Genomic DNA, 27,354 nt, shown 5'->3' with positions numbered 1-27,354 from the left:
CAGTTGATTATATTATTTCTTTTTTCTTTCTTTTTTTTCCTTTTTTTAGAATAAAAAGTATTCACCGGACTCAAAGAATTTATTTACTTAAAAACTATAATAAAAGTATATTAATTATTTAAAAATTCCTCTTATGGAAAAAAGTCACATTTATCAACATTACTAGTCTTCAATGCCATATAATACTGCAAAAATAATTTTAATACACTTTGCTTTCTTGATTATTATTATTGAAATGGATTGATTAAAAATTGATGTGTAGATTATTATATTTAAACTGGAAACTATTTTTAAACGTTAGCGCAGATTTCTAATCAGCCAATCACCTGGCAGCAACTCAATGCATTTAGGCATGTAGACATGGTCAAGATGATCTGCTGCAGTTCAAACCGAGCATCAGAATGAAGGAGAAAGGGGATTTAAGTGACTTTGAACGTGGTACTAGTAAGGTGTACCTAACAAAGTGGCCGATGAGTTTAGTTCTGGCACAGTGAAAATATAGTCTGAATGAATTAATTTTCTTTCCCAGAGATGGGTTGCGGCTGAAAGGGCATCCGCTGCGTAAAAACCTGCTGGATAAGTTGGTGGTTCATTCCACTGTGGCGACCCCGGATTAATAAAGGGACTAAACCGACAAGAAAATGAATGAATGAATGAATGAATGAATTTTCTTGGAAATACAGTAATGAGAATCAACAATGCAAATGACTCATTATAGTAATTTATGAAGCATTTATGGCAGTTAAAATTTGTTGTGTGACGATTAATCACATTCAAGATAAACGTTTGCATTTACATTTAATATATACTTGCGTAGAGTGTATATTTATGAATATATGTATAAATACTCAAACATACTGTACATAAAATAAAAAAGAAATACATTTATTATATATTTATATACAATTTGTATAATATATATGTATTTCAAAATGGGGTTTATGTTGAGCGCTGCATATGTACAGTTAATGTCAGAATTCTTGTTTTCCTTTGAAATTTTGTTTTTCTTTTTTAAATATTTCCCAAATGATGTTTAACAGAGCAAGGAAATTTTCAAAGTATGTCTGATAATATTTTTTCTTCTGGAGAAAGTCTTACTTGTTTTAATTTGGCTAGAATAAAAGCAGTTTTTATTTTATAAACACCATTTTAAGGAATAAATTATTAGCCCCTTTAAGCTAATTTTTTTTTCTCGATAGTCTACAGAACAAACCATCCTTATAAAATAACCTTCCTAATTACCCTAACCCGCCTAGTTAACCTAATTAACCTTATTAAGCCTTTAAATGTCACTTTAAGCTGTTTAGAAGTGTTTTGAAAAATATCTAGTCAAATATTATTTACTGTCATCATGACAAAGATAAAATAAGATATTGGAAATGAGTTATTAAATCTATTATGTTTAGAAATGTTTCAAGAAATCTTCTCTCCATTAAACCAAGATATCGGGGAAAAAAATAAACAGGGGGGCGATTATTTGTTTGACAGCAATAATGAAAATAAAACTTTTTCCTCTTTTCTTTGTGTGGAAGACAGTCAATTTTTTTACAGTAGTGTTGATCTTCTGCTCCAGTGAAGTTTTGATTACATTTACTGGAGTGTATATTTATTCAGCGCTCATTCCACCAACATCATTGTGCAATATCTCACACATTCTTCACTGTAGCCGCTCAAAAATCTCTCACTCTCACTTCACACCGGCTCTCCAACAAGCTCCTTTACTCACACACTCACTCCATTCAAAGCATAAACGTTTAATAATTGGTCGCTAATCACGGCTGATTTCGCACAGTCATGCTAGCGTGACTAGCGCTAATGCCTGCTATGATATTATTATGAGTTGAAATGCGCATTGTTAAATCGGTGAGAAAACTTGACACTAATGATGTTTGTTGTCCAACGTCATTTCACTCATTTGTACCTTTCCTTCGCATCAAGGAACGCTTTGGCAAACGGGTTGTGTTTTATCTTCAGGGCAGTTATCTGTGAAGAAGAAGAGAGCGTAGTAAGGATCAAATATAACACTTGGACATGAGAGATCAAATATATATATATATATATATATATATATATATATATATATATATATATATATATATATATATATATAAAATATAACTATAATATCAACTTTCTTTATAGATGTTGTATTTGCTTTGAACAACAAGGTAAAGTTTAGCCAGAAAGATTTTCCTTAAAAAACAAAAACCTTTCGTTATTATTGTGGCTTTCTTGTTCTTGCTCTTCTGACCTACCAGTTTCATAATGTTAAATTGTAGATGGAATCATGGGATCCAGTCAGAATAAAAAATAAATATAATAAATATAAATACACACTAGAATCACTTCATTAGCATTTTTATGTTTATTTGAGATCATGATATCATGTACACACAGAAACTCTACACTACCTGACAAAAGTCATGCCGTCTATCCATGTTTTAGGAACAACAAATAATAACTTGACTTCTAGTTGATCATTATTGATCATATTGTGTATGACTCCCATAAGCTTGGAGGACTGCATCCATACATCTCTGCAATGACTCAAATAACTGATTAATAAAGTCATCTGTAATGGCAAAGAAAGTGTTTTTGCAGGACTCCCAGAGTTCATCAAGATTCTTTTGATTCATCCTCAATGCCTCCTCCTTCATCTTACCCCAGACATGCTCAATGATGTTCATGTCTGGTCACTGGGCTGGCCAATGTTGGAGCTCCTTGACCTTTTTTGCTTTTAGGAACTTTGATGTGGAGGCTGAAGTATGAGAAGGAGCGCTATTCTGCTGAAGAATTTGCCCTTTTCAGTGGTTTATAATGTAATGGGAATCACAAATGTCTTGATGCTACAGGTTGTTGGTGTTGCCATCCACTCTGCAGATCTCTCACACTCCCCCATACTAAATGTAACTCCAAACCGTGATTTTTCCTTCACCAAACTTGACTGATTTCTGTGAGGATCTCGGGTTTATGCTGGTTTCAATAGGTCTTCTGCAGTATTTGTGATGATTGGGATGCAGTTCAACAGAAAAATCTACCCTCTGCCACTTTTCCAAAAGATTATTTAGAAGTCAGGTTATTATTTGTTGCTCTTACAACTACGATGGACGACAAGACTTTTGTCAGGATGTGTAGTGTTACCCATCAAAATAAAAGTTTGGTTTTACTATGATACGTTTGATATGATGGTACAGAATGACATTATGGTACACTATAATACAGAGTGCATCTTTCAAAGTGAAACAATAACAAGTAACACTTTAGTCAAACTCACACTGTTCACTACTGCCTTGTTACCTGCCTATTATTAAGATATTAACTGTTAACAATTATAAAGTATGATAGCCAATACCTAAACCAAATTAGATCCTTAATAATTATTAGTAAGCAGCTAATTAGTAGGTTTTTGAGCTAAATTGTGTTATTCATTTTCAGCCTTAATGTAATAAAATTCGACACAAAAAAGTTATACTTGAAGTTATATAACTATATAATAAAGCGATATCGTTCTAGAAACAATTGAAGAATGTTAAATTGTACAAACTTCATGATTTTAATTAAATGAAAACAGATAATTATAAAAATTTTTATCAAACCATTAAAACTTTAGTTGAGAAATATTCAAATAAAAAAAAATTATTAAAATGTACAAAAATTAAATCGCATATATTTAAAAAGGGCATTTAAAAAACTGTATTTAGGGGGGAAATAAAACTTAATAATATTAATATTATTTATTTATCATTTATTTTTTTTTTACAGATTGTCTTATTTTTCTTATTTTGCCACTATCCCATTGAAATAAAATAAATTTAAATGTTTGAATTATAAACAAACAAATCCTCTAAAAAAATAAATAAATAAAAAATAAAATACAAGAATTAAAAAAAATTGTTAAACAATATAATAATAAATGAGCAAGTTTATGATAAAAGCAAAAAAAAGAAAAAAAAAAGAAAATAAAATTATAATAATAACAATAAAAAAGTAGTAATTAAAAGTTCACATTAAGGAGTCAATATTTCCTCTTTCCAATTAATTACTGTTTATTAGATCTAATATCGACTAAACAATAATATTAATATTTAACAATAAATCAACATGCGCTAGACTGTTGTACTTGAGTCTTGGTTTTTAGAGCATTTCTTTGAGACGGTATTCTAAAAATTAAGTAAGTAATCAAGTTAAATAAATACAACCCCACACAAACAAACAATTTTATACTTTGCTTTCTGTGTAAAACAGCCCTGAAAACAATATTCTCAAGATCTACAGAAAATGTGTGTGTGTGTGTGTGTTTTTAAGCCACATGATTGTTAATGCATAATTAAAGAATTCTAATTATTTTTAAAAATGACTGAATTTTTGAAGTGAATTGTTCCTCAAGTATGCCTGTTGTCTATTCTGATTCAGATTTTGTAAAGATGTTGTTCACCTCTTCATTCTGGTAGGCTGTTACAGCGATGAACTGAGTGTCTGTGAAGGAGATGTTGGTCACCATCCTGTGGCTTCCCCCAACACGAACAATGTGAATTTGAGGCTCATATTTATGGAGGGAATTCAGCATGATCTGGAGCAGGTAAACAGAACAGAAGACAAGAGGATAGGAAAAAAAGTAATTAGTGCTTTGCTTGACAATAATTGACAATCTGTATACAGTGCACATATCGACTTTATGAATGTGCAAAAATGTACAAACCAGTATATATTTTCGAACATGTTTTTGTTTTCATTTCTTTATTAAACTTTTTCAACAGATTTTCAATGGGCTATACAGTATGCACGGCTAGTGTTTTTCAGCCAATGATTAACTTCCAGTGAAAGATTAATGTGACTATTTTCAATTGCATAGGGTTGTTTTTACAGAATTGATGTTGTAATGTAACTAAAATACATTCAGTTTTAGTTGTTCATCTCAAAGAGATGAAGGACCATGTAACCGCTAGCGCCATGAGGATCAGCAGGCTAGCGCAGAAACTCCATTTAAAATACTGGGGTAAAATAAACTGTCATATTTTAAAGACATGGTGGGGGAAATGGAATTTAATGCAGCACTTCTTGTCCTGTCTGAGACCCACTTCATATCAGTTATCTATCAGACAGTGAAGATCACTGATTTTTAAAGAAATCAGACCTTAAATGTAGCAATTTCATAATGGAAAGACAGGTCACCGGAAGTGCCGAGAATGGCTGGCTGAAATTAAAGGTCTGTGTGCATATACCCCATTCTTCTTAATTTTCAACTTTAAATAAGTTATGAAACAGCAAGTTTTCATTGAAAAGTTGAAAATGGTTTTGAAAGAAGTCACTTTTACTGGCCAATGCTGTATTTATTTCATAAATATGTGTTTTATTTTTGAATATATCATAAAACAAAATGTATGGTAAAACTGAAATTTCTACATCTTTACTCCATTCTTCACTCTAGTATGCTGCACATGAGCACAATAAACATTTCTTACTGTTATCAATACTAAGAAATAGTTCTTGAGTGTACATCAATAGATACAATCAATAGATTTAAATTTGTCAATTTTTTTTATAAAGTTACTTAACATACATACATACATACACACACACACACACACACACACACACACACACCCACACACACACACCCACACACACACACTCACACACGTACACATACACAAGCATAAATTGTATATATTATAAATGTCAATTTTTTTGAAAAAATAAAACAAAACATATACATACATAAACACATACATACACCACAAGCACTTTAATGTTATACACTACGTGACAAAAGTCTTGTCACTTACCTTATAATTTGACTTCTAGTTGATCATTTGGTATCAGAAGTGGCGTATATGAAAGGTACAGGCCTCTAGATTACGCTTATTTTACCAAAATAAATTAAGATCATGCCTCGATTTTTAATTATTTAATTAGGACAGTAAGGTCTGACTTTCTTTAGACACATGTCTTGTCAATAAACAGAAATATTTACATAAATGCACATATTTATAGAATATAAAGTCATGGTGCAGAGTAAGAATTAGTATTGTGGATGACTCCCATGAGCTTGGAGGACTGCATCCATACATCTCTGCAATGACTCAAATAACTGATTAATAAAGTCATCTGTAATGGCAAAGAAAGCGTTCTCTCAGAGTTCAAGATTCCTATTAGAAGGAGCGCTATCCTGTTGAAGAATTTGCCCTCTTCTGTGGTTTCTAATGTAATAGGCAGCACAAATCAGGCTGTTGATGTTGCCATCCACTCTGCAGATCTCTCACACGCCCCCATACTGAATGTTACCCTAAACCATGATTTTTCCTTCACCAAACTTGACTGATTTCTGTGAGAATCTTGGGTCCATGCTGGTTCCAATTGGTCTTTTGCAGTATTTGTGATGATTTGGATGAAGTTCAACAGAAAAATCGACCTTCTGCTACTTTTCCAAATGATCAACTAGAAGTCAGGTTTTTATTAGTTGCTCTTACAACTGGGATCGACGATAAGACTTTTGTCAGGTAGTGTATATTGGCGCACTATAATTACAAGGCTAATGGCACCATATTCTATTGTGTTTTATGCTGTGTGGCATTGATTAAAACATTTTGATGGCTATAAATTAGTAAAGGGCAATATGTTTATTCAAAGAAAAAATATTGTGTTTAGATGTAATTATGTACGTCCTATGTGTGTATTGATGATGTACAAGACCAATGCAGTTCACTTTCCATCTCAACAGCCAAGTTTTAACATCTTAAATGAAAAAGCTAAGAGTATCATTATCCATATTAGCAAGTTTTTACATTTACCCACATCATTGTATTTATAAAAAAATTCTTCGGATGACTGCAGTGACCACGTCAAGCATGAATAAACATTTCAACCCAATTCTGAGAAAGAGGCTGTCAGAACGAGAGAGAAAAGCAGAATAATTTGATTTTTTTTCTCTAATTGGTAGATTACAATGACTGATGAGGGGCAGGTACTCATCTGCATGGCTGCAGGGGACATAAAGGGCTTTGTGTGCTTTTCTCTCCCTGCTGCCTTTTTTAATATGTTGCCTTTTTGAACATCTAAGGACTGATGGCTAAATTAATTTTGCATAGAAAAAACAGAGGTAATTACCATAATGTACAACTAACCACAGCAATTATTTCATTTAGAGCTGGTTCTCTCTCATCGTCCTCTCCGCTGCCAGCTCCGCGTTTAAAAAGCCCGGTAAATAGGCAACAGACAGGAACGGGGCAGAAGAGGACGGGGTGGCGGGAAGGGCGCAGGGGAGGGGTCATGTAAATACCAATAATAATTTGGTGGCGGAGTCATACTCGAATGGAGCGGGCTGGAGCACCTCGCAGCGGCCCTGCTGAAAGCCAGGATGGCGAGCTGAAGTAGACCACTCTCTGTCTGAACGGCAGGAAGTGCATTAAACGAGAAAAGTGGCAATTAAGAGCTGTTTATTCCTGTTTACATGCAGTCCCTGCTGAACAAAGGGGCTCCATAGGTGAAGTGGATGCAGAGGAGAGCACTAATTGTATAAATGCGCACTTGAAATTTCCCCGTGGCAGTGCGCAGGGTGATTAAAGGCAGGCCAAGACTCCTAAAAGCTACAGAGGCCTGTTTGGACACACAAGAGCCCTGAGAGGCTACTCAAGATTGCAGAACAGGCCACGTATGGCTATACACACCTGCGCAGCACGAGCACAATGTGCGGGCGCTCTGTGTTTTCTCTTGTCTTTTTATTAGGAAAGAACTAAACAAAATTGACTGCAGAAAAGGGAGTATGACAGAAAAAAAATGCTTTGAGAGGGAACTTGCTGTCATTCATTGGTAAGACGGGTTAAAGATTAGTTAATCTAAATATTTAATTATGCAATTAATTACACCCCTCCATGTAATTCCGAACCAATGTTTATCTTCAAAATGCTAATTAAGCTATTTTAAGTGAAATGTGAGAGCTCCCTCATCCTCCATAGACGTCCTGATGCACTTACACTGCAGATCTTGATGGTCAATTCAGATTTTGTGACTGTATCCGATTTTTTGCTGACCTGCTTGCATCATCTTTTAAAAGTGACTTGTATCCGATTGTCTGCATTTACACAGCACACGGCAAAGGCGCAATGACCCGGAAAAAAAAAGAGCAGGTGCTGACTGACAGCTGATAATTAAAGAGCGCTCTTTTCTCCATTCCTGTATTTAATCTGTTCACTGGCTTAAGTTTTTGTTTTACTATAGTTTATGATAGAAAAGTGTGCATTTGGTAATCTTCTTTTAATCTAGGACTATTTAAACCAGTAGGCGTCTTAATGTAATGTCCATAGTGTGATTTATCCATGTGATGTATGCAACGGTTTTATATTAGTTTATGGTTACATGGCGGATGTTACGCTCTTGCGCTCTCTCTCGTTAACATGCTTGAATACTTATGTTATGTGATAAAATAAAAGCGTATTTAGTCCTCGTGTATGAGATTTAAGGTTTGGGATTCTGCTGAAGTCTGTTCTGAAATGAAAGCATCAGACTTGAGGTCATTCACTATGCTTTTTAATAATGCGCGATTTGCATTGACAGATGAAAATCCAATCTACCTGCTTACACTGCAGACACGAGAACACAGATCAGATTCATATCGGATAAATTGCCACATATGATCAAGGCCTGAATCTGATTTGAGTAAATCCATGTGATTATTTCCTGCTTACAAGTACATGGGCCATATCTGATCTGTGCCACATGGGAGAAAACAATCGCAATTGAGTCGCTTGAACCATGCAGTGTAAATGCGGCCTTAAAGTCTAGAAAGGTACCAAAATATGTACAAAACTGGCCATATTCATTCTGAATAATATCAAGCTATGAGAATTTTTTTGTGTAGTTACAACAAAAATAGCAAGTTTATTTAACTTCTCAGTTGCTATAATTCCATCCACCTATTTTTATGCACATTTTGGATATGCACATAAAACAAAATCTGTTGATGGAAATGCCAAGATGCGCATAAATTTAAAAGAAAAGAGCATAAAAAACATAAAAATCTCATAACTGAGCAGGATAAACTTTTTTTTCGATAAGAAAAGATGCGCATAAACTATGCATCTATGCATGCACTATGATGGAAACACTTTTCCCGAACAAATTCCAGTCTGCGCATTAAAAAGGGTCTTTGCTATAAGAGATCATGTGATGATAAAGATGGCTGACCACACTGCAAAACATCTGAAACATTGTTTTGATCATTCTAAAACGCCTTAACCATTTCAGTTTTAGTGTTATTACAGTATATTATCAATTACCTCTAAAAATGTCAAGAGTGTCTGTGCTTCACGTCTCACGCCTTCAAATGTCACCTTGCTTTCATTGCATGTCGGCATTTGTCTACTGAGGCACGAGTCGTTTATAAATAATCATTTAGATTCACACAGCTTCTCCTACCGCAGCAAATTCCATTTTTACTTGATATTTGGCGCCAGTTGACTCGTGACTCAGTGACTCGTCGTTCTCTTTGACTCGTTGGATGGAAACGCTGCTTTATTCACACGCCTTTTATGTGATAATCCAGTTTTGTGCATAAATAGAATTCATATTTTTAGATGGAAACAAAACTAGTGTTAGTATAAGGTGTATGTCAGAGGCACAGCCACAACAGTGACTTGTGAACGAGCTCCCCTATACTGACACTGAAGAGAGGAAACAGTTGAATAAAGTTGTTGTTTTTGTTTCATGTGTGCACTTAAGTATTCTTGTACTGTAGCTTCATGATATTCCGATTGAACCAATGAAGGCATATGGTATGTTTTTAGGATATTTTTAAGTACCTTTCTGGACTTTGAATGAGTCAGGTAGCTTGCTGTCTATGGAGGATGAGGGAGCTCTCAGATTTCACTTAAAATATCTTAATTTGTGTTTAAAGAGGAACCAAGGTATCAGGTTTGGCAAGTCATGAGGATGAGTAATTCATTAAATAGTTTTCATTTTTGGGTCAACAAACACTTTAAGACTACTATATCCTCAAAAGAGATGAGATAAGAAGAGAGACCCCTTACTACTTGGAAACTTTGCAAAAGTTTCTTTTTTTTGTTAAACACAAATTAATTGTTTTAGAATATGCGGTATGTGGAAGTCAATTAATGGCTACTAGTTTCTAGCGTTTTTAAAAAAAAAAAACTATTATGTTTAGGAAAAAAATATTTGAAACATGTGGAGGGTGAGGAAATGATGACAGAATTTTTATTTTTGGGTCAACTTTCCTTTAAAATGAAAATCGTGTCAGGATTTAGTCGAATATTGAAACCAATTTACATTTTTGTTTTGAGAGATTCCAGTACCTACATTAATTAGAACAGTTCTGGGTAAAAATACTTTTAATTTAATTTGCATATGAATGCTGATCAGTAAAAATAACCAAGTTCTTGGTATCATGAGAAGATGCTTATTAGGTTCTTGCAGATGCTCAATTGGGCTTTTGAGGGGAAAAATGGACCTAGTTAGTTTTCATACATCAAGCAAGAATTTTTGAGCTTCCTTGACCACATTTGCAGGCTGTATATTGTAAATTAATGGTGTAAATGAACTAACAAATCTCCCAGATTTTAATTCAAAATACCTTCCTGCCAGAAAATGAATTTTATATGGGTTTTGAAGGACATTAAGGTCAGTAAATAATACTACATTTTTTAATTTGCATTGCATTGCACCAGAGCAGGATTTTCTAAAGCTTAATGTAAAAACTACAGTTATAAATGAGTCCTAAGAAAGTTGTAATAATAAAATATATGTTTAAACAGGAACTCAAAAATTAGAAACTTTACTTATTTTAGTTTACCTGCTGGTCAATGTGACCATTAACTCACACCAGAGAACCGTGAACATTTGAACATGTTAAATATTGTAGTATAATTATCATCTATTATACATTCTTATAACCATTTTTTTTTTCAGAAGGGTTTGGCTGATGTTTGATTAAATTTTTTTTGAAGCAACTGAGAATCGCTTCATTAACATTAACACTTGGTTTTAATTATTATTTTTGACTTCCAGAATCAATATTTACTATTAAACTGTATACTGAATATGACAATGACATACTTTTAAACAGTATTTAGTAAACTGCATAAATATTTCTTTGAAATGTGGTCAAATTAAATAATGCATTATCTGTGAATCACTATTATTAAGTGTTAACCAAGCATAATTACAGTAATTATTATATGCAATATTTTTTAAATCAAACCTAAACTCCTAGCATGTTGTTAATTAATAAACGAATTACCAGAAAAATAGAGTAACCAAAATAAGCGACTAATTGTTAGCTTATGTCAATTAATGCATTGACAAATTAGCTTATTGTAAAGTGTGACCCATTCATTCATATATCTTCTGTGTGTGTGTGTGTGTGTGTTTCAGCACCTGTCCACCTCCGTTGAGTTTATTGGTCAGTTTGACTTTATTGAAGGACACCGGAGCCTTCATCCAATGTGCGCCGAAGTTGGGGGAGTCGGGATGGATGTAGACACAGCTGTGACTGTGAGGCTCAGGTTTGCCCGCCGGGACCCACTCTCCGTTTACGTACTTCCAGCGGTGCCCGTCTGCAGGGGTGAAGTCCAGAAGGAACGAATACATGGCATTGGGATCCAGACCCGTCACGCTGACCTTCAGAACTGGAAACATCCTCCTGTATGACAGAACAACTACTTGGTTTGTTTATGGTTTAAACCAAAAGAGAAAAGTATACATTTCATCCTGGTTTGTTTAGCATTCACATTGTCGTTATTTAAAGACTGCGCTTAAAAATATTGAACAAACAGGCTTTTATTGTGTAGAATCGTCAAAACTGAGCACCCAACATAATGCTGTAAAAAGCAATTAGTTGACTTTACAAAAGTGAGTAAATCTGCTCCCTCAAAATGATACATTTCAACAAATGTATTCATTAATTTTCTTTTAGGCTTAGTTCCCTTATTAATCTGGGGTTGCCACAGCAGACAGTGGACTGAACCACCATTTCAAGAAATTCATTCATTAATATTCTTTTTGACTTAATCCCTTATTAATCAGGGATTGGCACAGTGGAATGAACCACCATTTCAACAAATTCATTCATTGATTTTTTTTGTGGCTTATTCCCTTATTAATCAGGGTTCACCACAGCGGAATGAACCACCATTTCAACAAATTATAAATGTAAAATGTTTAACAGAGGAAGGAGACCTTGTTGTTTTTTTTTGGTTTTGGAGGGAAATTTAAAAGTTCTGGGCCATGACTAACAAGAAATTAATGGTCTCTTAAATATAAATATTATTTGCGACCTAAATCATATGCTGCTTGGGATATACAATGAGATTAATATGCACAAACATAAAAATACACACAAGTTCCTGACATCTGAACTGGATAATTGAAAAAAAACCTACAAAGTTTTTATGGCATAGGGTAATACTCGAATATGTACCACTGGACTATTTAACTTAGGTTTTACACAGCAAAGATGTTTTATTTCATGAGAGGTGGGGTCCATTTTTTTGCAGATGGGTTTGAACATAACCTTCATACTCACCAGAGGGTTGATTTATTGAGGTCAGATCTTGTGAAGGTTTGTGGTGTATGAATATGCAATATCTCTAATTTGACCCCCTTTTTTATTATGTTTAATAACAGTATTATTAATTTATTAACTTCTTTCCACCCTCCTTGTTCTGTTCACTGTTTTTTTGTTGTAATTTAATAATACACTATTTAAAAAAAGACATTATACATGTAAATTAATTATATGTGTATGATTACAAAAATTAAGTTGATTTCACAGTTCTATGTTACAACAGGTTTACTCCGTTTAAGTAGTCAACTTGTCGCTTTTAAGGCAACAAATTTACTCAGTTTCCCCCCTGCTTTTTCAATCTGCAATAGTACTTTTATCAGCTAAGAACTTCTGAAATATTTAATCAGGAATTCCATCATCAAAAAATGATTACTGCTGCTTGTTCAAACTACCCGTTTAAAATAAGCTGAAACAACACAATTCTTGTCATTTCTTTAGCCAATTTATTTATTTTATGTTCACTTAACCATAACGTTAACTTACGTGTTTTGTGTTAGGACAACATGAAGAAAATGTGTTGGTTTAACTACCCGATTAGGGTATTTGTAGTTCCCAGATTGTTTTGCGGATTGAATTAAGAAAGGGAAATGTTGACAATAAAAGTAATCTCATGTATTTAAAGTTAATAGAAAGACTTGTCAGAGTTTAATCTTCACTTTAGTTTGAAGATTTAGAAGATTTTCATGTTATGCTTTGAGTTTTGAGATTACCACCTTGCAGAAGCACCCGTGCTTTGGGTGTTGGCAGCTTAATTAGCAATAATGCAATAATTGTTGCTTTGTTCAGTGAGCAATAACTGTCCTAAATTAACTAAAATAATCAGTTCTGAGATCAGTCTCAATCATTGGTATATGTAACTCATGAAATATGCATAAAAATGGCTCATTTAGGATAACTTCAAATGAAACTAAAATACTTCGACATGTACGACGACATACATGATATAATCAGATCTTTGAATTTAAGTTAAATAAAAATTCAAATGTATTTAAACTTATTTGATAAATTCATGTTAGACTAACTCAATTGCATTTAATTGTGTACATTTTTTTTTAATGCTTAAATTTATTGGATGGAAATCCTGCCCTCAAATAAATTGAGTTCATCCAATGAGTTATTTTATTGCGTGTACTAAACGGGTAACATTGTGACTGATGAGGAAAATCAGATATGCTAAATATTATTATCCCTGCTTTTTTGTGGTCTAACCTGAGATCATGTCCTTTTTTGGTTTTGTTCAGATGACAGCATTTACACTTATTGAAACGAACTGCACAAACAGAGCACATGAGTTTAATACACCCAAATATGCAAAGTGTGAACACACCCTTAAATTATAGATTATTGGCATTTATGGTTTTGTAAAAAAAGTTTGTCAGACTATAATTTTCCAGTTCTTCACATCAAAAAGAGTAAAACAAAAAATAATAAGTCTTGAAAAGTATTTATTACTGTAAATATGTTATATGTCATTTAAGGTTAAAGTTGCTTTGGAGCCAGTTTAATATTAATGCAAACAACCTACTGTGTTAAACGTACAGAGAAAAAGTGGTAATTCACGATAAATACTCCTACTTAAACAGAAATATCCCTTCAAGACAAAAAACATAATCTGTCAAATAACATGCATGAATAAAAAATTCCACCAAAAAAAGATTTACATCGGCTGCCAAAACTCTATGAGCAGTCACAGGCACAAACTTTTTTAGGAGAGTTTGGAAGCTAATCATTTTCTTTTTTTTTTTCCTATGACTATATTTCATGGATGAGAACAGGTTTAAGAGGGTCTGCAAATGGAAGGACACCCACCTGCAGAGCTGACCTGTAACTACTGAACAAGCTGGTCAAGTCACCCTTCAGCTCGACAACACCACAACAAGCCTTTTCAATTCAATTAATCTACCTGTTCTAAAAAATAATAATAATAATAATAATTAAAAAAAACTCAAAAACACCACCATGTGCCAATACCAGCAACACAAAATAATAAAACTCTAGAAATTAGGAGTTATTTAGTAAGCAGATGAATTCTGGACTAAATATGCAGTTTGTTCAATATTTTAGGAATATAAAATAAAACAGTAAAACCAAAAATAGTCACAAATAATTAAATATTTTCAAAAGGATTTATGAGCAAAAAGTTTTAGATTATTTACAAACAACAAAATACATTTTAATAATGTCTCTAGATTAGCATTTTTGTCTAATGTTATTAATATTGAACGTGTGAGCATTGTATGTTTATTTCTTCCTTTGAAGTAAGCATATAGGCCTACTTAATTCCGAAAATATCAATTTATTATTGCATTACTGCAAACATTTGTGACCTCGTTTTTAAAATATTTTAAATGCCATTTTATGCATCCGAATTAACCATTTAAATTAAAATTACTTTTAAATTAAAAACTTTCAGACAACAACTTCGTATTTATTTTATAAATAAAATTAAGATTTTTTTTCTGACAGGTCTCAAAATTGACTGACAGAATTCAAATAGTATGCGTTAACTTAAAAAGAGCATTTAGTTATTTGTACAAACTTTTGGTGTACAAAGAAATGCCATTAAGTTCGAGTAAAAAACACGTTTCTGTGGAAAACAAATATATTAATAATTAAGACTATCAAACAGTACCGTTACTTAGGCTACTCGTGACAGAACTTTGCGCCTCACCTGCCGTTCTTGGTCACAATCATCTCATTAGTGACTTCTTTAAATTTCCTCCAGAGTTCAGCATCTTCCAGGCTGACTTTGAGCTGTTTCTCAGTCGGGTCTCCCTTCTCTCGGCCGGCCTGTAACTCGCTCTCCACGACGCTCAGCAGTCTGGTAATACAGCAGTCATTGCCGCCTCGACCGCTGCTTACCGTCCCGCCGCTCCGCAGATCTTCCTCCACCTTCATTGAGTGACGAAAATATCTCACACAGCAAGTTTAAAACAACTGTACTCTAACTTACTGTAATATATCAGATTTTGACAGTAAACTTTTGCCTATAACGCAACCAGGCATCGAACAAATATAATAAAACAATGAGTATACCACCAGTGTGTGTACTAGTTTGAACTGTACTTCAGCTCACTGCGACCACCTGTTCTTATGACCGGAGGACAAACCTGCAGTCACGTGGTTTGCTCTAATTAAGTGATTCATTCACATCCCCTTGTTTTCATGCTAATATTCTAAATTCAAGATTATTTCCAGTCCTCACATGCATATTTAGGCAATGCTATGCGGGTTCAGTAATAGCAAAAACCCCGGGGAGCAAGTTCAAACGAAACTTAATACAGGCAAAACATCGAGAAAAATAAATTTGCAAAAAGCAGTGAAAAGCATAATGCCAGATTAACTCGTGAATCATCCGGATATTTTTGCAGATACCATAAGATGACCTCTTTTTTTTCCAAGAAAGCGGGCAGCTTGTAAATGAAAATTTTTGTTTGGGGACAAACTCTTAAAATATTAATAATTTATAAATCCAAGCTCAATTAAATGACATTTATGTTGTAAATATATTAATTGATAATGCAGAACTAATGTCTTGAATATAATTATTATATCCATTATTTTGCAAGGACTTTGGACTAAGTGTACATTTCAGTCAAATTATAGGCTAAATATTTTAGGGGGGAATAGACAGATAAAAAAATACGCAATAAACACTGTTTTGACCTAACTAAAAGACTCGTTTCAGATTCAGAAATATTGCAATATTCAATCATAATTTAGGCCTATATATATATATATATATATATATATATATATATATATATATATATATATATATATAATTTAAACTCGACTCTCTTAAATTACAAAATAACAAAACAATTTAATCTTGAAACAGATATGCATTTTTATAAAAAAAAAAAAAAAAGACTAAATCTAAATATTTCATTTATCATTTGTAAGTTACAAAGGATCTTTTGTACGTGATAATTTAAAAACGCATGCTTTTCCTACTGTAGTCGGACAGGTAGCCTATAATATGAAACACCAGAACATCCTCTGTGATTCACGTGGAGTCCTATGTGACGGCGTACGTAAGGGCAAACTGTCAAAGAGCTTTGAGTATTGTACAAGCCATGTGGAGGAGAAATAAAATACTGGATGTTCTCTTTAGCGAACGAGAATGAACGGAAACCCGATCCAGCGACCGGCGCTCTAATCACAGAGCCACGCGCATGGAGATTAGAGGACTCAAAGAGTTTAAATCCGAAAAAAATAGTCTCATTAGCAGAGAATCCTCCTATATATCAAACATCAGAAAATCAAGCACCTGACCTTTCACTGGCAGAGATGACTTACGCACATCCGTGAACTTTAACTCAGCTAAAAGTCTTATTGAGACTTATTTTAAAATGACAGCACTTTTAGCTAATTAGAATAAGACAAAAAAAAAAACATTTAAATAAATATTTTAGCTGTTTGTTCAAACTACTTATTTAAAATGTGACGAATTAACAATTTCTGAGGGTTTTCTTTGGGACAACATAATTGTATTATGTGCAATCCACTATTATATACAGTGCTCAGCATAAACGAGTACACTTCATTTTCAAAATGAATATTTTTTCTCAATTTCTCAGTAAATATGGGTAATGGTGCATTTAAACAAAACAGATTTATTAAACAGATATATTTATTAAAATAATATTTTAGTCACAGAACATCTTTATAAATGGAAAGATTATACATTGAAATTCATGCAAAATATTGCATTTTTATATTATTTCAACAGAATTGTAAATATGTTGTTTCTCTTAATTTTAACTTTATTTGAAAATTTTATTTAATATTTTTCCCTAACATAAATTTGGGCTACTAATTTTTGAACTATTATTTTAAGTTATTTTGTAAGATTAGCTCCAGATTTGGCTACAGTAATGACTATAATGTATATCCACAAATATAATATTGTAAAGCTTGTATAGAAAATATTAATTTAAATGAGAGATTTGTGGGGGTGTACTCATATATGCTGAGCACTGTATGTATATGTACACACACACACACGCATGCACACACATTTCTTTAAATGGTGGGATCCACAATTGTGTGGAACCCACCATTTAAAGATATACAAACTAAGATGTGAATGAAATTAAATAACACTAATGATTTTTTAATGACAGCACTTTTATCAACTTTAATAATAAAACAAAAATAAATATTTTTGCTGCTTGTTCAAACTACTTATTCAAAAGGAGAGTTTTCTCTGGGACTAATTAATGTGCAATCCACTTATACATTTTGTTAAATAATTGAATTAACTTAAATGATTTGTGTTGGATGAAGAAATTGTGTGGAACCCTGCTTTTTTTTTACAGTGCAGGAAAAATAAGATGCATTGCGAATGAAATTAAACAACACTACTCAACAGTTTAAATGAATAACGAATCTCAATAATGAATCTCAACAACTTTAATACAGCAAAGACTGTCGATTTGTCCATATACGATCATTCTTAAACATTTCACATATACATTAATTTTGTTTTCTTAGCAGTAATGCATTAAAGAAGCAAACCTGCATATTGATCCTAATAATGTAGGGGATCTTGACTCAAAAATATATACATATATATTCAGTCAGTGTTATATATGTATGTATATATATATATATATATATATATATATATATATATATATATATATATATATATATATATATATATATATATATATATATATATATATATATATATATATATATAAATAAATTGAATCTCTTCTTCACATCTACAGCTATTTCAAAAGACAACAAGGAGAAAAATCTACCTGAAATCAGCATTAAAGCGAAATGTTACATGATTTGAAAAATAAGAGGATTTAGCTCCTAAATACAAAGATAATTGAAATGGGCTTGATGACAGAATTAACACTACAAAAAATACATTGGCACCCTAATGAGTGTTAATATTCTTACTTCTCTAATAAGATAATATAGCTAGCATTATGCAAGTAATAAACCATCTCCATCACACTATTACTTGGGCATTAACTGGATTAAAAATCGAAATGCATATATTCAGAATATATAGAAAAATAATTCTCTTGCACCTAAAACTTAAACAATAAAGCAAACACTGGTTACAGTTCTACACAATAGCCCTCAAGTAGAAATCCTTGGATGAAGAGCAGAGAGGAAGGCACATAGGATGGCGTTTTTAAGCAATTACACAGCAGTTAAATGCAAAATATGCAATTCGGTCTTGTTGCACCTAGCCACTACAACCCAAAACTCGAACATTTACCTGATTACAAAATTCATCCTTCATAGTTTCCAACCTGAATGTAAAGCACAGGTGTTTGTTTGTATGCATGTGCGTATGTGAAAGAGAGAGAAAGTACTTGTTCACACAGATGGAGAGTGTCCATTGGTTGGGAGAGCGAGGGCAGCCTGTAGTGTAGTGTGCTGTGGTGTCTGTGCCAGGTGGCAGAGTGGGCACATGAGTGGCATTGAAGGCAGCACCAAAGTTGGAGCCAGAGCAGAGCACAGAGCACAGAGAGAGAAAGAGAGAGCGAGAGACGGCCAAGGCCAAATGTACAGGCATCTCACTTCAAGCACGCGGAGAACAACTTAATAATTGCATCCCTGCACAAAAACAAACAGGCAAAGGTAAACAAACGCCTAAGCCAAAAAACATGATTAAAAGTGTGTTTTTTGGCTGTGACAGAACGGCTGTTTTCATCCTATAAAACAATATGAACTCCGCACACATTTAAGACCAGTTGTGGTACTCTGATAAATTGCAAAACTGATGTTTTTAAAGTTGAAACTACACTCACCGGCCACTTTATTAGGTACACCTGTCCAACTGCTCATAACCGCAAATTTCTAATCATCCATTCATGTGGCAGAAACTCAATTCATTTAGGTATTTAGACATGCTGAAGACAATCTGTTGCAGTTCAAACCGAGCATCAGAATGGGGAAGAAAGTTGATTTAAGTGACTTTAAACATGGCATGGTTGTTTGTGCCAAACAAGCTGGTCTGAGTATTTCAGAAACTGCTGATCTACTGGGATTTTTACGCACAACTATTTCTAGGATTTACAGAGAATGGTCCAAAAAAGAGAAAATATCTTGTGAGTGGCAGTTCTGTGGGCGCAAATACCCTGTTGATGCCAGAGATCTGAGGAGAGAGGCCAGACTGGTTTCAGCTGATAAAGGCAACAGTACCTCAAATAACCACTCAATGCAACTGAGGAATGCAAAAAAACATCTTTGAATGCATAACACGTCCAACCTTGAGGCAGATGAGCTACAGCAGCAGAAGACCACACCAGTTGCCACTCCTGTCAGCTAAGAAACTGAGGCTACAGTTTGCACAGGCTCATCAACATTGGACAACAAAAGATTGGAAAAAAACATTGCCTGGTATGATGAAACTCAATTTCCGCTGCGACATTTGGATGGTAGGGTCAGAATTTGGCAACAACAACAGGCAGGTGGTGATGGTGTAATAGTGTGGGGGATATTTTTAGCACTCTTTGGGCCTGTTAGTACCAATTAAGCATTGTGTAAACACCACAGCCTACCTGAGTATTGTTGCTGACCATGTCCATCCCATAATGACTACAGTGTACCCATCTTCTGATGACTACTTCCAGCAGGATAATGTGCCATGTCATAAAGCGGGAATCATCTCAGGTTTTTTAAACATGTAAATGAGTTTACTGAACTCAAATGGCCTCCACCATCACCAGATCTCAATCCAATAGAGCACCTTTGGGATGTGGTGGAAGGGGAGGTTCGCATAACTAATGTGCAGCCGGAAAATCTGCAGCAACTATCATGTCAATATGGACCAAAATCTCTGAGAAATATTTCCAGTACCTTGTTGAATTTATGATACGATGGATTAAGGCAATGCTGAAAGCAAAAGGGGGTTCAACCCGGTACTAGTAAGTTGTACCTAAGAAAGTGGCCAGTGAGTGTATATAATTATTACATTATGTTGCTATTGGAATACATTCTGATTAAGTGGTCCACAGACTTTGCTTCTATGATATATAAAAGATACAATTCTCACTATTAAAATCATATTTGCTTCTTGTTAATAGTTATTAAAGTAGTATAGATTTAGGTATTACTAAGCATTAGAGATGTAGTATAAGGTATAATAAACATCCCTTATCTTAATAAGAGGCAGGAAATAAGCCACTACTTAATAGGGAGAATTGTTTCTTAAACTAAAGTGTGTCTATGTTTTTTTCCTGCTGCTCTGATCAATCTCTGAGCTAATTGGTTTGTATTTCATTTGACAATAATTAAGTAGTTTTAAATATATAAAGAAACCCACCTTGCAAATGGAATATAGGATATGCTGTACCTGTAAATAAATAAAAGAGACATTATTTCATGTCAGATAAAGACGTAAATGTTTATCACACAAAATGTAATAGCATTCACTTTCGTTTGTTACTTTGCAAATAGTAAAATAAGAATCAGGATTGCAATATTTTTTATAGCTTCTTGAAAGCCATTTTGATCATGTCTGAAATACTTCAGTGTACAATTTAATCACTGTCCATGTGGAAATGATCAAAGTGAAAAAATAATGCATGGTTTAACACAATCGATTTGTCAGAATTAAGCTAACTTATTAGTTAACATAAAATGATTAAGTTGTCCCAAAAAGCCTCAAGAATTGTGTTGTTTCAGCTAATTTTAAATACACAAACAGCAAACATCATTTGTTTGTGTAATAGTTACTGAAATAACTCCTCAAAGCTCAGTTTTATGTGTATTACAGCCACAAGTTCTTTAAAAGCTCAATACTTATTTATTTTCTCCCTTGAGGAAAATCCAGTTGTTCAGTTTCATGGTCAAAAGTTCTGTTAAACAGTGTACACTATACAAATATAATACATTAGGAAAACAGATATTATACATTAGATTTGTTTAACATTTATGTGCACGTATATGGAAGGGCTCTTTAAAGCTTGATTCTGACTGGACAATAAACATTATTTCATTCATTAAGTCAACAAACAGCTACAGTAACTAATTTCAGTAAACAGCTGGTTGCTTTACAATTGCATATCATTTATCCAAGTTATTTCAGTTTATTAGAGGTCTTGACACGAACCAAGTAAATAAATGAATTAAAATACATCCAACAAAAAATGCACTCATGCAAACACTGAAACATATACAGTGTACCTGGACACAAATCGCTTCACCATCACTGAAAATTCAACTGCTGAACTGTTCAGAAATTCGCATTAGGTGCTGTAATTCACACGTCTGCTATTCATGTAGCAATGAATTAATACTTTAAATTAAATCTTAAAAAAAAAAAATTCTACACAAAAAGATCAAAACCAGACAAATGCTTTAAAAATAAAACACCTGAACAACGTCTTGAGGGGTGGTAATCATAGTACAAATGGACTAAAACAATAAAAACACTTACAGCCAATTAGACAACATCATGTTTCAGCATTTAAAGGAGCAGACGACAACACTATAGCACACACCTAAAAAAGCTGAACTTCTGTGTGAATACTAATTAGGCACTTAAATTGGCTTCACATCATGGCTACATTACTGCCTTGTGTGTACATTATTTTTCATAAATAGAACCGTCAGTCATCACTTATGTATTACTTCTGCAATTCACAACACAGATGCAGACTAATAGCAACAAACGTTTTGCTTTTTGTCGGAGCAGTGTATTACTGTCAGTGCATTTAAAAGCTTATAGTTCTGCTCAAAATTAAGTCACTCTCATATTGTTCCAAACCCATACGATTTTTGGGCAACATTTTGATTTACAGTGTCCTTGTTAAACGTTATGTTCCAAACATGTAAATAAATCACACTTAAATACTGTACATGCAACTAACACTCATCCTATAATTCTAACCATATATGCAGTTTATTAATATTACTTGTATAATTACACTGTAATAAGGACACTGTAAAACAAAGTGTAACCTATTTCTCTGTATTTTCAGAACACAAATGAAGATATTATAAAATGTTTTTTCCTCCCTCCAATAAAAGTCTATTTATTTATTTATTTATCATTTAAAATGATTAAACAAATTCCATATGAATCAAGTTTATATTTAAAATTATTCTTAGTTTATTAAAGTTTATTCTGAAGTCTGTCAAAGAGAGACAATAACTTCATATGATAAGCAGATGCTGTTCATTGTTTAAAGTAAATTTCTTTTAAAAAGTCTTGGATAAAACCACTGACATGATATTATATATTAATAGTAATATATATTATTTTTTCGCCCCACTATAAAAATTTATTGAAGCTTTGGGTAAACAGAAGGGACAAAAATCTCTCAGATTTTATTAAACACATTTGTTGTTTAATTTGTGTTCAGTAAAAAAAATCATTTTGGGTGGAGTAATCAGTATTAGCCATTCTGTAATGTCTGTCAAACTTAATTACAGACATTCCCTTTTCCAGAACCCCCCAATGGAGATTACTTTGATCATAGATAAAGCAAAAAATGGCACAAAAACATCTTAGTGTTGTCAAAAACACTTTAAAAATCACACTCTCAGATTTCTGCTTTCCACAGTAAAGGGGCTATCTACAGAAAGCATGAAATAACTTCAGAAAAAAAGGCCTAGGGCGATCACAGAGACCGGTTTGTAATTTCAGAACATATAATACAGTAATGTCTGCATTATAATAATGCTATAGTTCATTATTATACAAAAGATATTGCTTACAGTTCACTGAAGTTCAAGGTACAAGGTAGTTTATTGCCTTACTGATACAGACAGTTCTCCCTTATTTTCACTCACTCTCTCATATAAATGTGTGTATAAAATAATATATTCAATCATAACATGTTGCATTAATAATCAAATAACAAAAATGATATACAGCTGAAGTCAGAATTATTAGCCCCCATGAATTATCCGCCTTATTATTTTTTTTCATCAATTTCTGTTTAAGGGAGAGAAGATTTTTTCAACACATTTCTAAACATAATAGTTTTAAAAACTTAAATCTAATAACTGATTTATTTTATTCTAATAACTGATTGATTTTCTTAGCCATGATGACAGTAAATAATATTTTACTAGATCTTATTCAAAACACTTCTACTCAGCTTAAAGTGACATTTAAAGGTTTAACTAGGTTAATTAGGTTAACTAGGCAGGTTAGGGTAATTAGGCAAGTTATTGTACAATGATGGTTCGTTCTGCTTTTATTTAAACTGCTTTTATTCTAGCCGAAATAACACACATAAGACTTTCTCCATGAAGAAAAAATATTATCAGACATACTGTGAAAATTTCCTTGCTCTGTTAAACATCATTTGGGAAAAATTTAAAAAAGAAAAAAAATTCAAAGGGGGGCTAATAATTCTGACTTCAACTGTATGTATATAAATAAAACCTTTCTGGTGTCTTACCATGTGAAAGCCAAAAACTGGAGGATACAAAAAAGTAGAGCAAGGGCTCTGTTCTTCCACTAAAACAAAAATAGATCAATTAATTCAACAACAAGAGAAGCCAAGTATCACCACAGTCGACATGCTGATTTAAACAGTGTTACATAATACTGACACCAAGTGAATAGGTATAACAAAAAACTACTTACCCAAAAAGCAGCACAGAAGGTTAACACCAGACATGTCTATAAATAAAACGCACAAATGTTCAATTTACTTAAAAAAGTGCAAATTACAACATCTACGAAACACTGAATCACTCTGTGCACTATAATCTGTGATGCATGTGTGTGTGTATGTGTATTCTCACAATCATAATGCCGGTTGCCAGAGCTCTTGTCTTGTCACACATCCTCTTGAGCTGCTTTAATGGACCCATTAAGAACATTGTGCTGAAAATAAAATAATACACACCCAAAAGACCTCAGTATAGACTTAAGAGATTCTCAGAGATGTTACACATCAGTGCATACATGGCACAATCTCTGACTTTTTTGTCGATTAATATTTTCCAACAATCATTTAAAGGTATAATTCATGCAGAAAATTTAATGTTAAAAAATTAGGACATTAAAAAGTTAATGTCTTAATTTACTCACCCTCAGGCCATGATTTTTTTTTGGTCAGGTGAATGAAATTAATGATTTTTAGCAGAGACTAATCAACAGCTACAAACACTTAAGAGAGTAAATATTACACAGGCAAAACAAAATTAATACCTATGGCTTCTGAAAATTCACTGAGGTTTTTATGAAGTGCTCATAAATTAAAGGTAATAGTTTTGTATATAATGCACAGACTGATCATTTAATCGACAGGAGCCATTTGTGTTAATTTTGTAATACATGTAAATGTTTTTTTAACTCTCAGACAGAGCCAGCCCTCCCTATAATCGAACTAAGCGACTGGTTAGGGCCCTGCTGCCACTAGAGGGCCGCCACAACATGCTAGTGGTGCGAGTTGTTTTCTTGCTGAAATCGTTTTATTTGGATATTATCTTCATTGACAGTGCTTTAGTACTTTAATATTTATAAATTTTTACTAAAAAAAAAAAACTTCATTAAAGTTGAAATTATTTCTGTGTGACGGTCATATCAACAGTAAGCTTGCAGCATCTTATTTCTCATATGCGTTCTGTTCGAGTTCCAAGAAAACCTGCAAGTCAAACTGGTCACCACAAGAGCGTGAATCTGTGCACAGACACAGCCATGACCTTTGCTTTATTGCCTTTCCATTATATTCCTGATTTATTTTGGAAATTTGATTTTTCCTGAGACATGTTTGTAAAAGTTATTTCCTAATTGAATTAATCAGTTTATTGTAAGCTCTGGACCATGCATCTCAAAAATCTAATTCGATAAGACACTAATTCTTTTATATATATTTTCACATTGATTTTATTATTTATGGATCAATCTTTGCCTTAATGTTAATTGTTTTTAATGAGTACAGAATGTTTATTTTATTACTAAGTAATGCATTTTCACTTTTACTAATTATTGGTCAGTGTCGTTTTAATGCAAGTATTTTGCTTTTGGAATTTATTATTATTATTAATAATAATAATAATAATAAAAACTCAACCTAGAATCTTTAGCTATAGAATTTTCAATCTGTCTGCTAAATTAATAGAATATGTTTTAAACACTCTAGAACAGGGGTCACCAATCTCATTCCTGCAGGTCCGGTGCCCTGCATGGTTTAGCTCCAACTTGCCTCAACTCACTTGCTTGGGTAGGAATCACTGGTCCCTTTATTAAAGATTGTTTAATCCTTTATTATTGAAGCTGCTAGTTGACAAAAACATTGCCGTTTTAAAATGTCCAAATCATTTAGACAGTTATTAGGTAAAATAAATTAGGCTTTACTTTTCTGTTTCATTGACTGTATTTAATAGGCACTAAAATCATTGCGGGCCTGTTTGCAATGGCAGAACTTCACTATTTAGAGCAAGGTACGGCCCCTAAATCATTTTGTTTAGAGCTCCCAAATGTACAGGGCGGCCCAGAGTAGTAATTTATGGATCACTAAGCACAACTGTTTGAGCTAAATTTCCTATTGATAAAAACATATTCGATCCTCTGAGGGTGTGTACATTAACAGCAAATTTGACATTTTTAATTAATCTCTTTAACATTTTCATACACTCTTCTATGATAAACATGTTTCAACGTTCTGGCTTATTGTTATTCACTTTCTTATATTTTTATTTATGATTATTAATTAATAGTATAATACATTAAGCATAAACACTTAGCCTAATCAGAATTTTTAGGAGCTAAAAGTTGGTAAAATTAATAACATAAGTGATAGCATATGAGATGCAAATAAAGGTTAGTTTATTACAATTATCAAGTGATATAACTCAATAAATCGCTTTTAGAATGACACATGAAGTCTATAATACACATTTATATACTCATATTTATAAAATAAGGAAAACTTTTTAATTACGGTTACATTTTAGTATTACTAATTTAATTCAGTTGATGAAAATGGCGTTTTTTTATCTCGAACATCCGTGTTTGTCTTTGGCCACATGCTAATGCAAACATGATCTACAATTATAAACAATGTGTCCAGTGACACACCTTTGGGTGAAATCTATCAAAGGTAGCTAGATAAAGCTCCATGACTCACCTCAGAAGAGAAGCAATGTTACCTAAACTGTAAAAGACTGCAAACAGTGTCAGTCCTTTTCCCGGGACCCAAAGCAAGCAGGTCCCCTGAAAGACAAAATACTTTTGACTATAACATGCATCTAAAAAAAGACAAAATAACAGTACATGTGTGCGGTATTCTTACCAAAATCGAGCACAAGACGCCCGACACAAAACACGCGAGGAATCCCTTGACGCGCGTGCCCCATCCCAGTGTTGATGCTTCATTCGCCGACTTGTTACGTTACGTTATTACATGTTTATGGAAATACATTCACCAAAAACAGAAAATGAGCAAGTTGATATGCATAAACAGGCAGATATTAAACTTAAGCGAATGAAAGTAAACACAACAAACAAATACTAAGTCTATAGTCTCGAATTCAAGAAGATAATTCAGTACTGTGTATTGTTCAAAGACTCAAATAACGTTAGACTTAATATCGATTTCACCACTTGGTCCAGCCAACTGTCAAATACAACTACCTGCAGTACGTTGAGGTCGTCATTGCCATCTTGGCCGCTTAAAACTTTCTTTAATTTGTCCATTAGGCTTCAGATTAACGGTTTTAATATAAAACAATCCAATAATGTGTTTTGAGTTGAAAAATAGCTGTCGCGAAGATACTTCGTGTAAGTAAATACGTATTGATTCGTTCCCTTTCCTGTTTGAAAGTGTAACAGG

General features: G+C 33.1%; 2 protein-coding genes and 1 long non-coding RNA gene across 4 annotated transcripts in view; 1 reads left to right on the top strand and 2 right to left on the bottom strand.

Moving 5' to 3' along the window:
* Positions 1–13,685, top strand: part of LOC141386182 (uncharacterized) — a 17,724-nt gene extending 4,039 nt beyond the window's left edge. The window contains exons 3-4 of the long non-coding RNA XR_012407636.1: positions 4,452–4,579; positions 11,386–13,685. This is a non-coding gene — a long non-coding RNA (uncharacterized lncRNA). The remainder of the gene's footprint in view (positions 1–4,451; positions 4,580–11,385) is intronic.
* Positions 1–19,168, bottom strand: part of tbx19 (T-box transcription factor 19) — a 24,492-nt gene extending 5,324 nt beyond the window's left edge. Inside the window, exons 1-5 of one of the 2 annotated variants that reach the window (XM_073953663.1) lie at positions 18,925–19,168; positions 15,249–15,469; positions 11,389–11,653; positions 4,436–4,570; positions 1,922–1,983 (exon numbers count right to left, since the gene is read on the bottom strand). In XM_073953663.1, the coding sequence (XP_073809764.1) occupies positions 1,922–1,983; positions 4,436–4,570; positions 11,389–11,653; positions 15,249–15,469; positions 18,925–18,951 (710 nt within the window). In that variant the 5' untranslated portion in view covers positions 18,952–19,168. Of the gene's footprint in view, positions 1–1,921; positions 1,984–4,435; positions 4,571–11,388; positions 11,654–15,248; positions 15,470–15,613; positions 15,673–18,924 lie in introns of those variants that run through there. The other variant, XM_073953664.1, reaches the window with a different exon arrangement.
* sft2d2b (SFT2 domain containing 2b) lies at positions 17,981–27,354 on the bottom strand. The gene is given in 8 exon segments (NM_001020695.2): positions 17,981–19,168; positions 20,880–20,909; positions 23,971–24,029; positions 24,159–24,194; positions 24,320–24,401; positions 26,650–26,735; positions 26,815–26,904; positions 27,156–27,354. Coding segments are annotated over 8 exon segments (486 nt in total). The 5' UTR covers positions 27,219–27,354; the 3' UTR covers positions 17,981–19,128.

Source organism: Danio rerio, chromosome 6, assembly GCF_049306965.1.
Source record: "Danio rerio strain Tuebingen ecotype United States chromosome 6, GRCz12tu, whole genome shotgun sequence".
In the NCBI taxonomy this organism is placed as follows: Eukaryota; Metazoa; Chordata; class Actinopteri; order Cypriniformes; family Danionidae; genus Danio; species Danio rerio.
The sequence above is the reverse complement of the archived record's forward strand: the minus strand, read 5'-3'. Positions and strand labels throughout refer to the sequence as shown.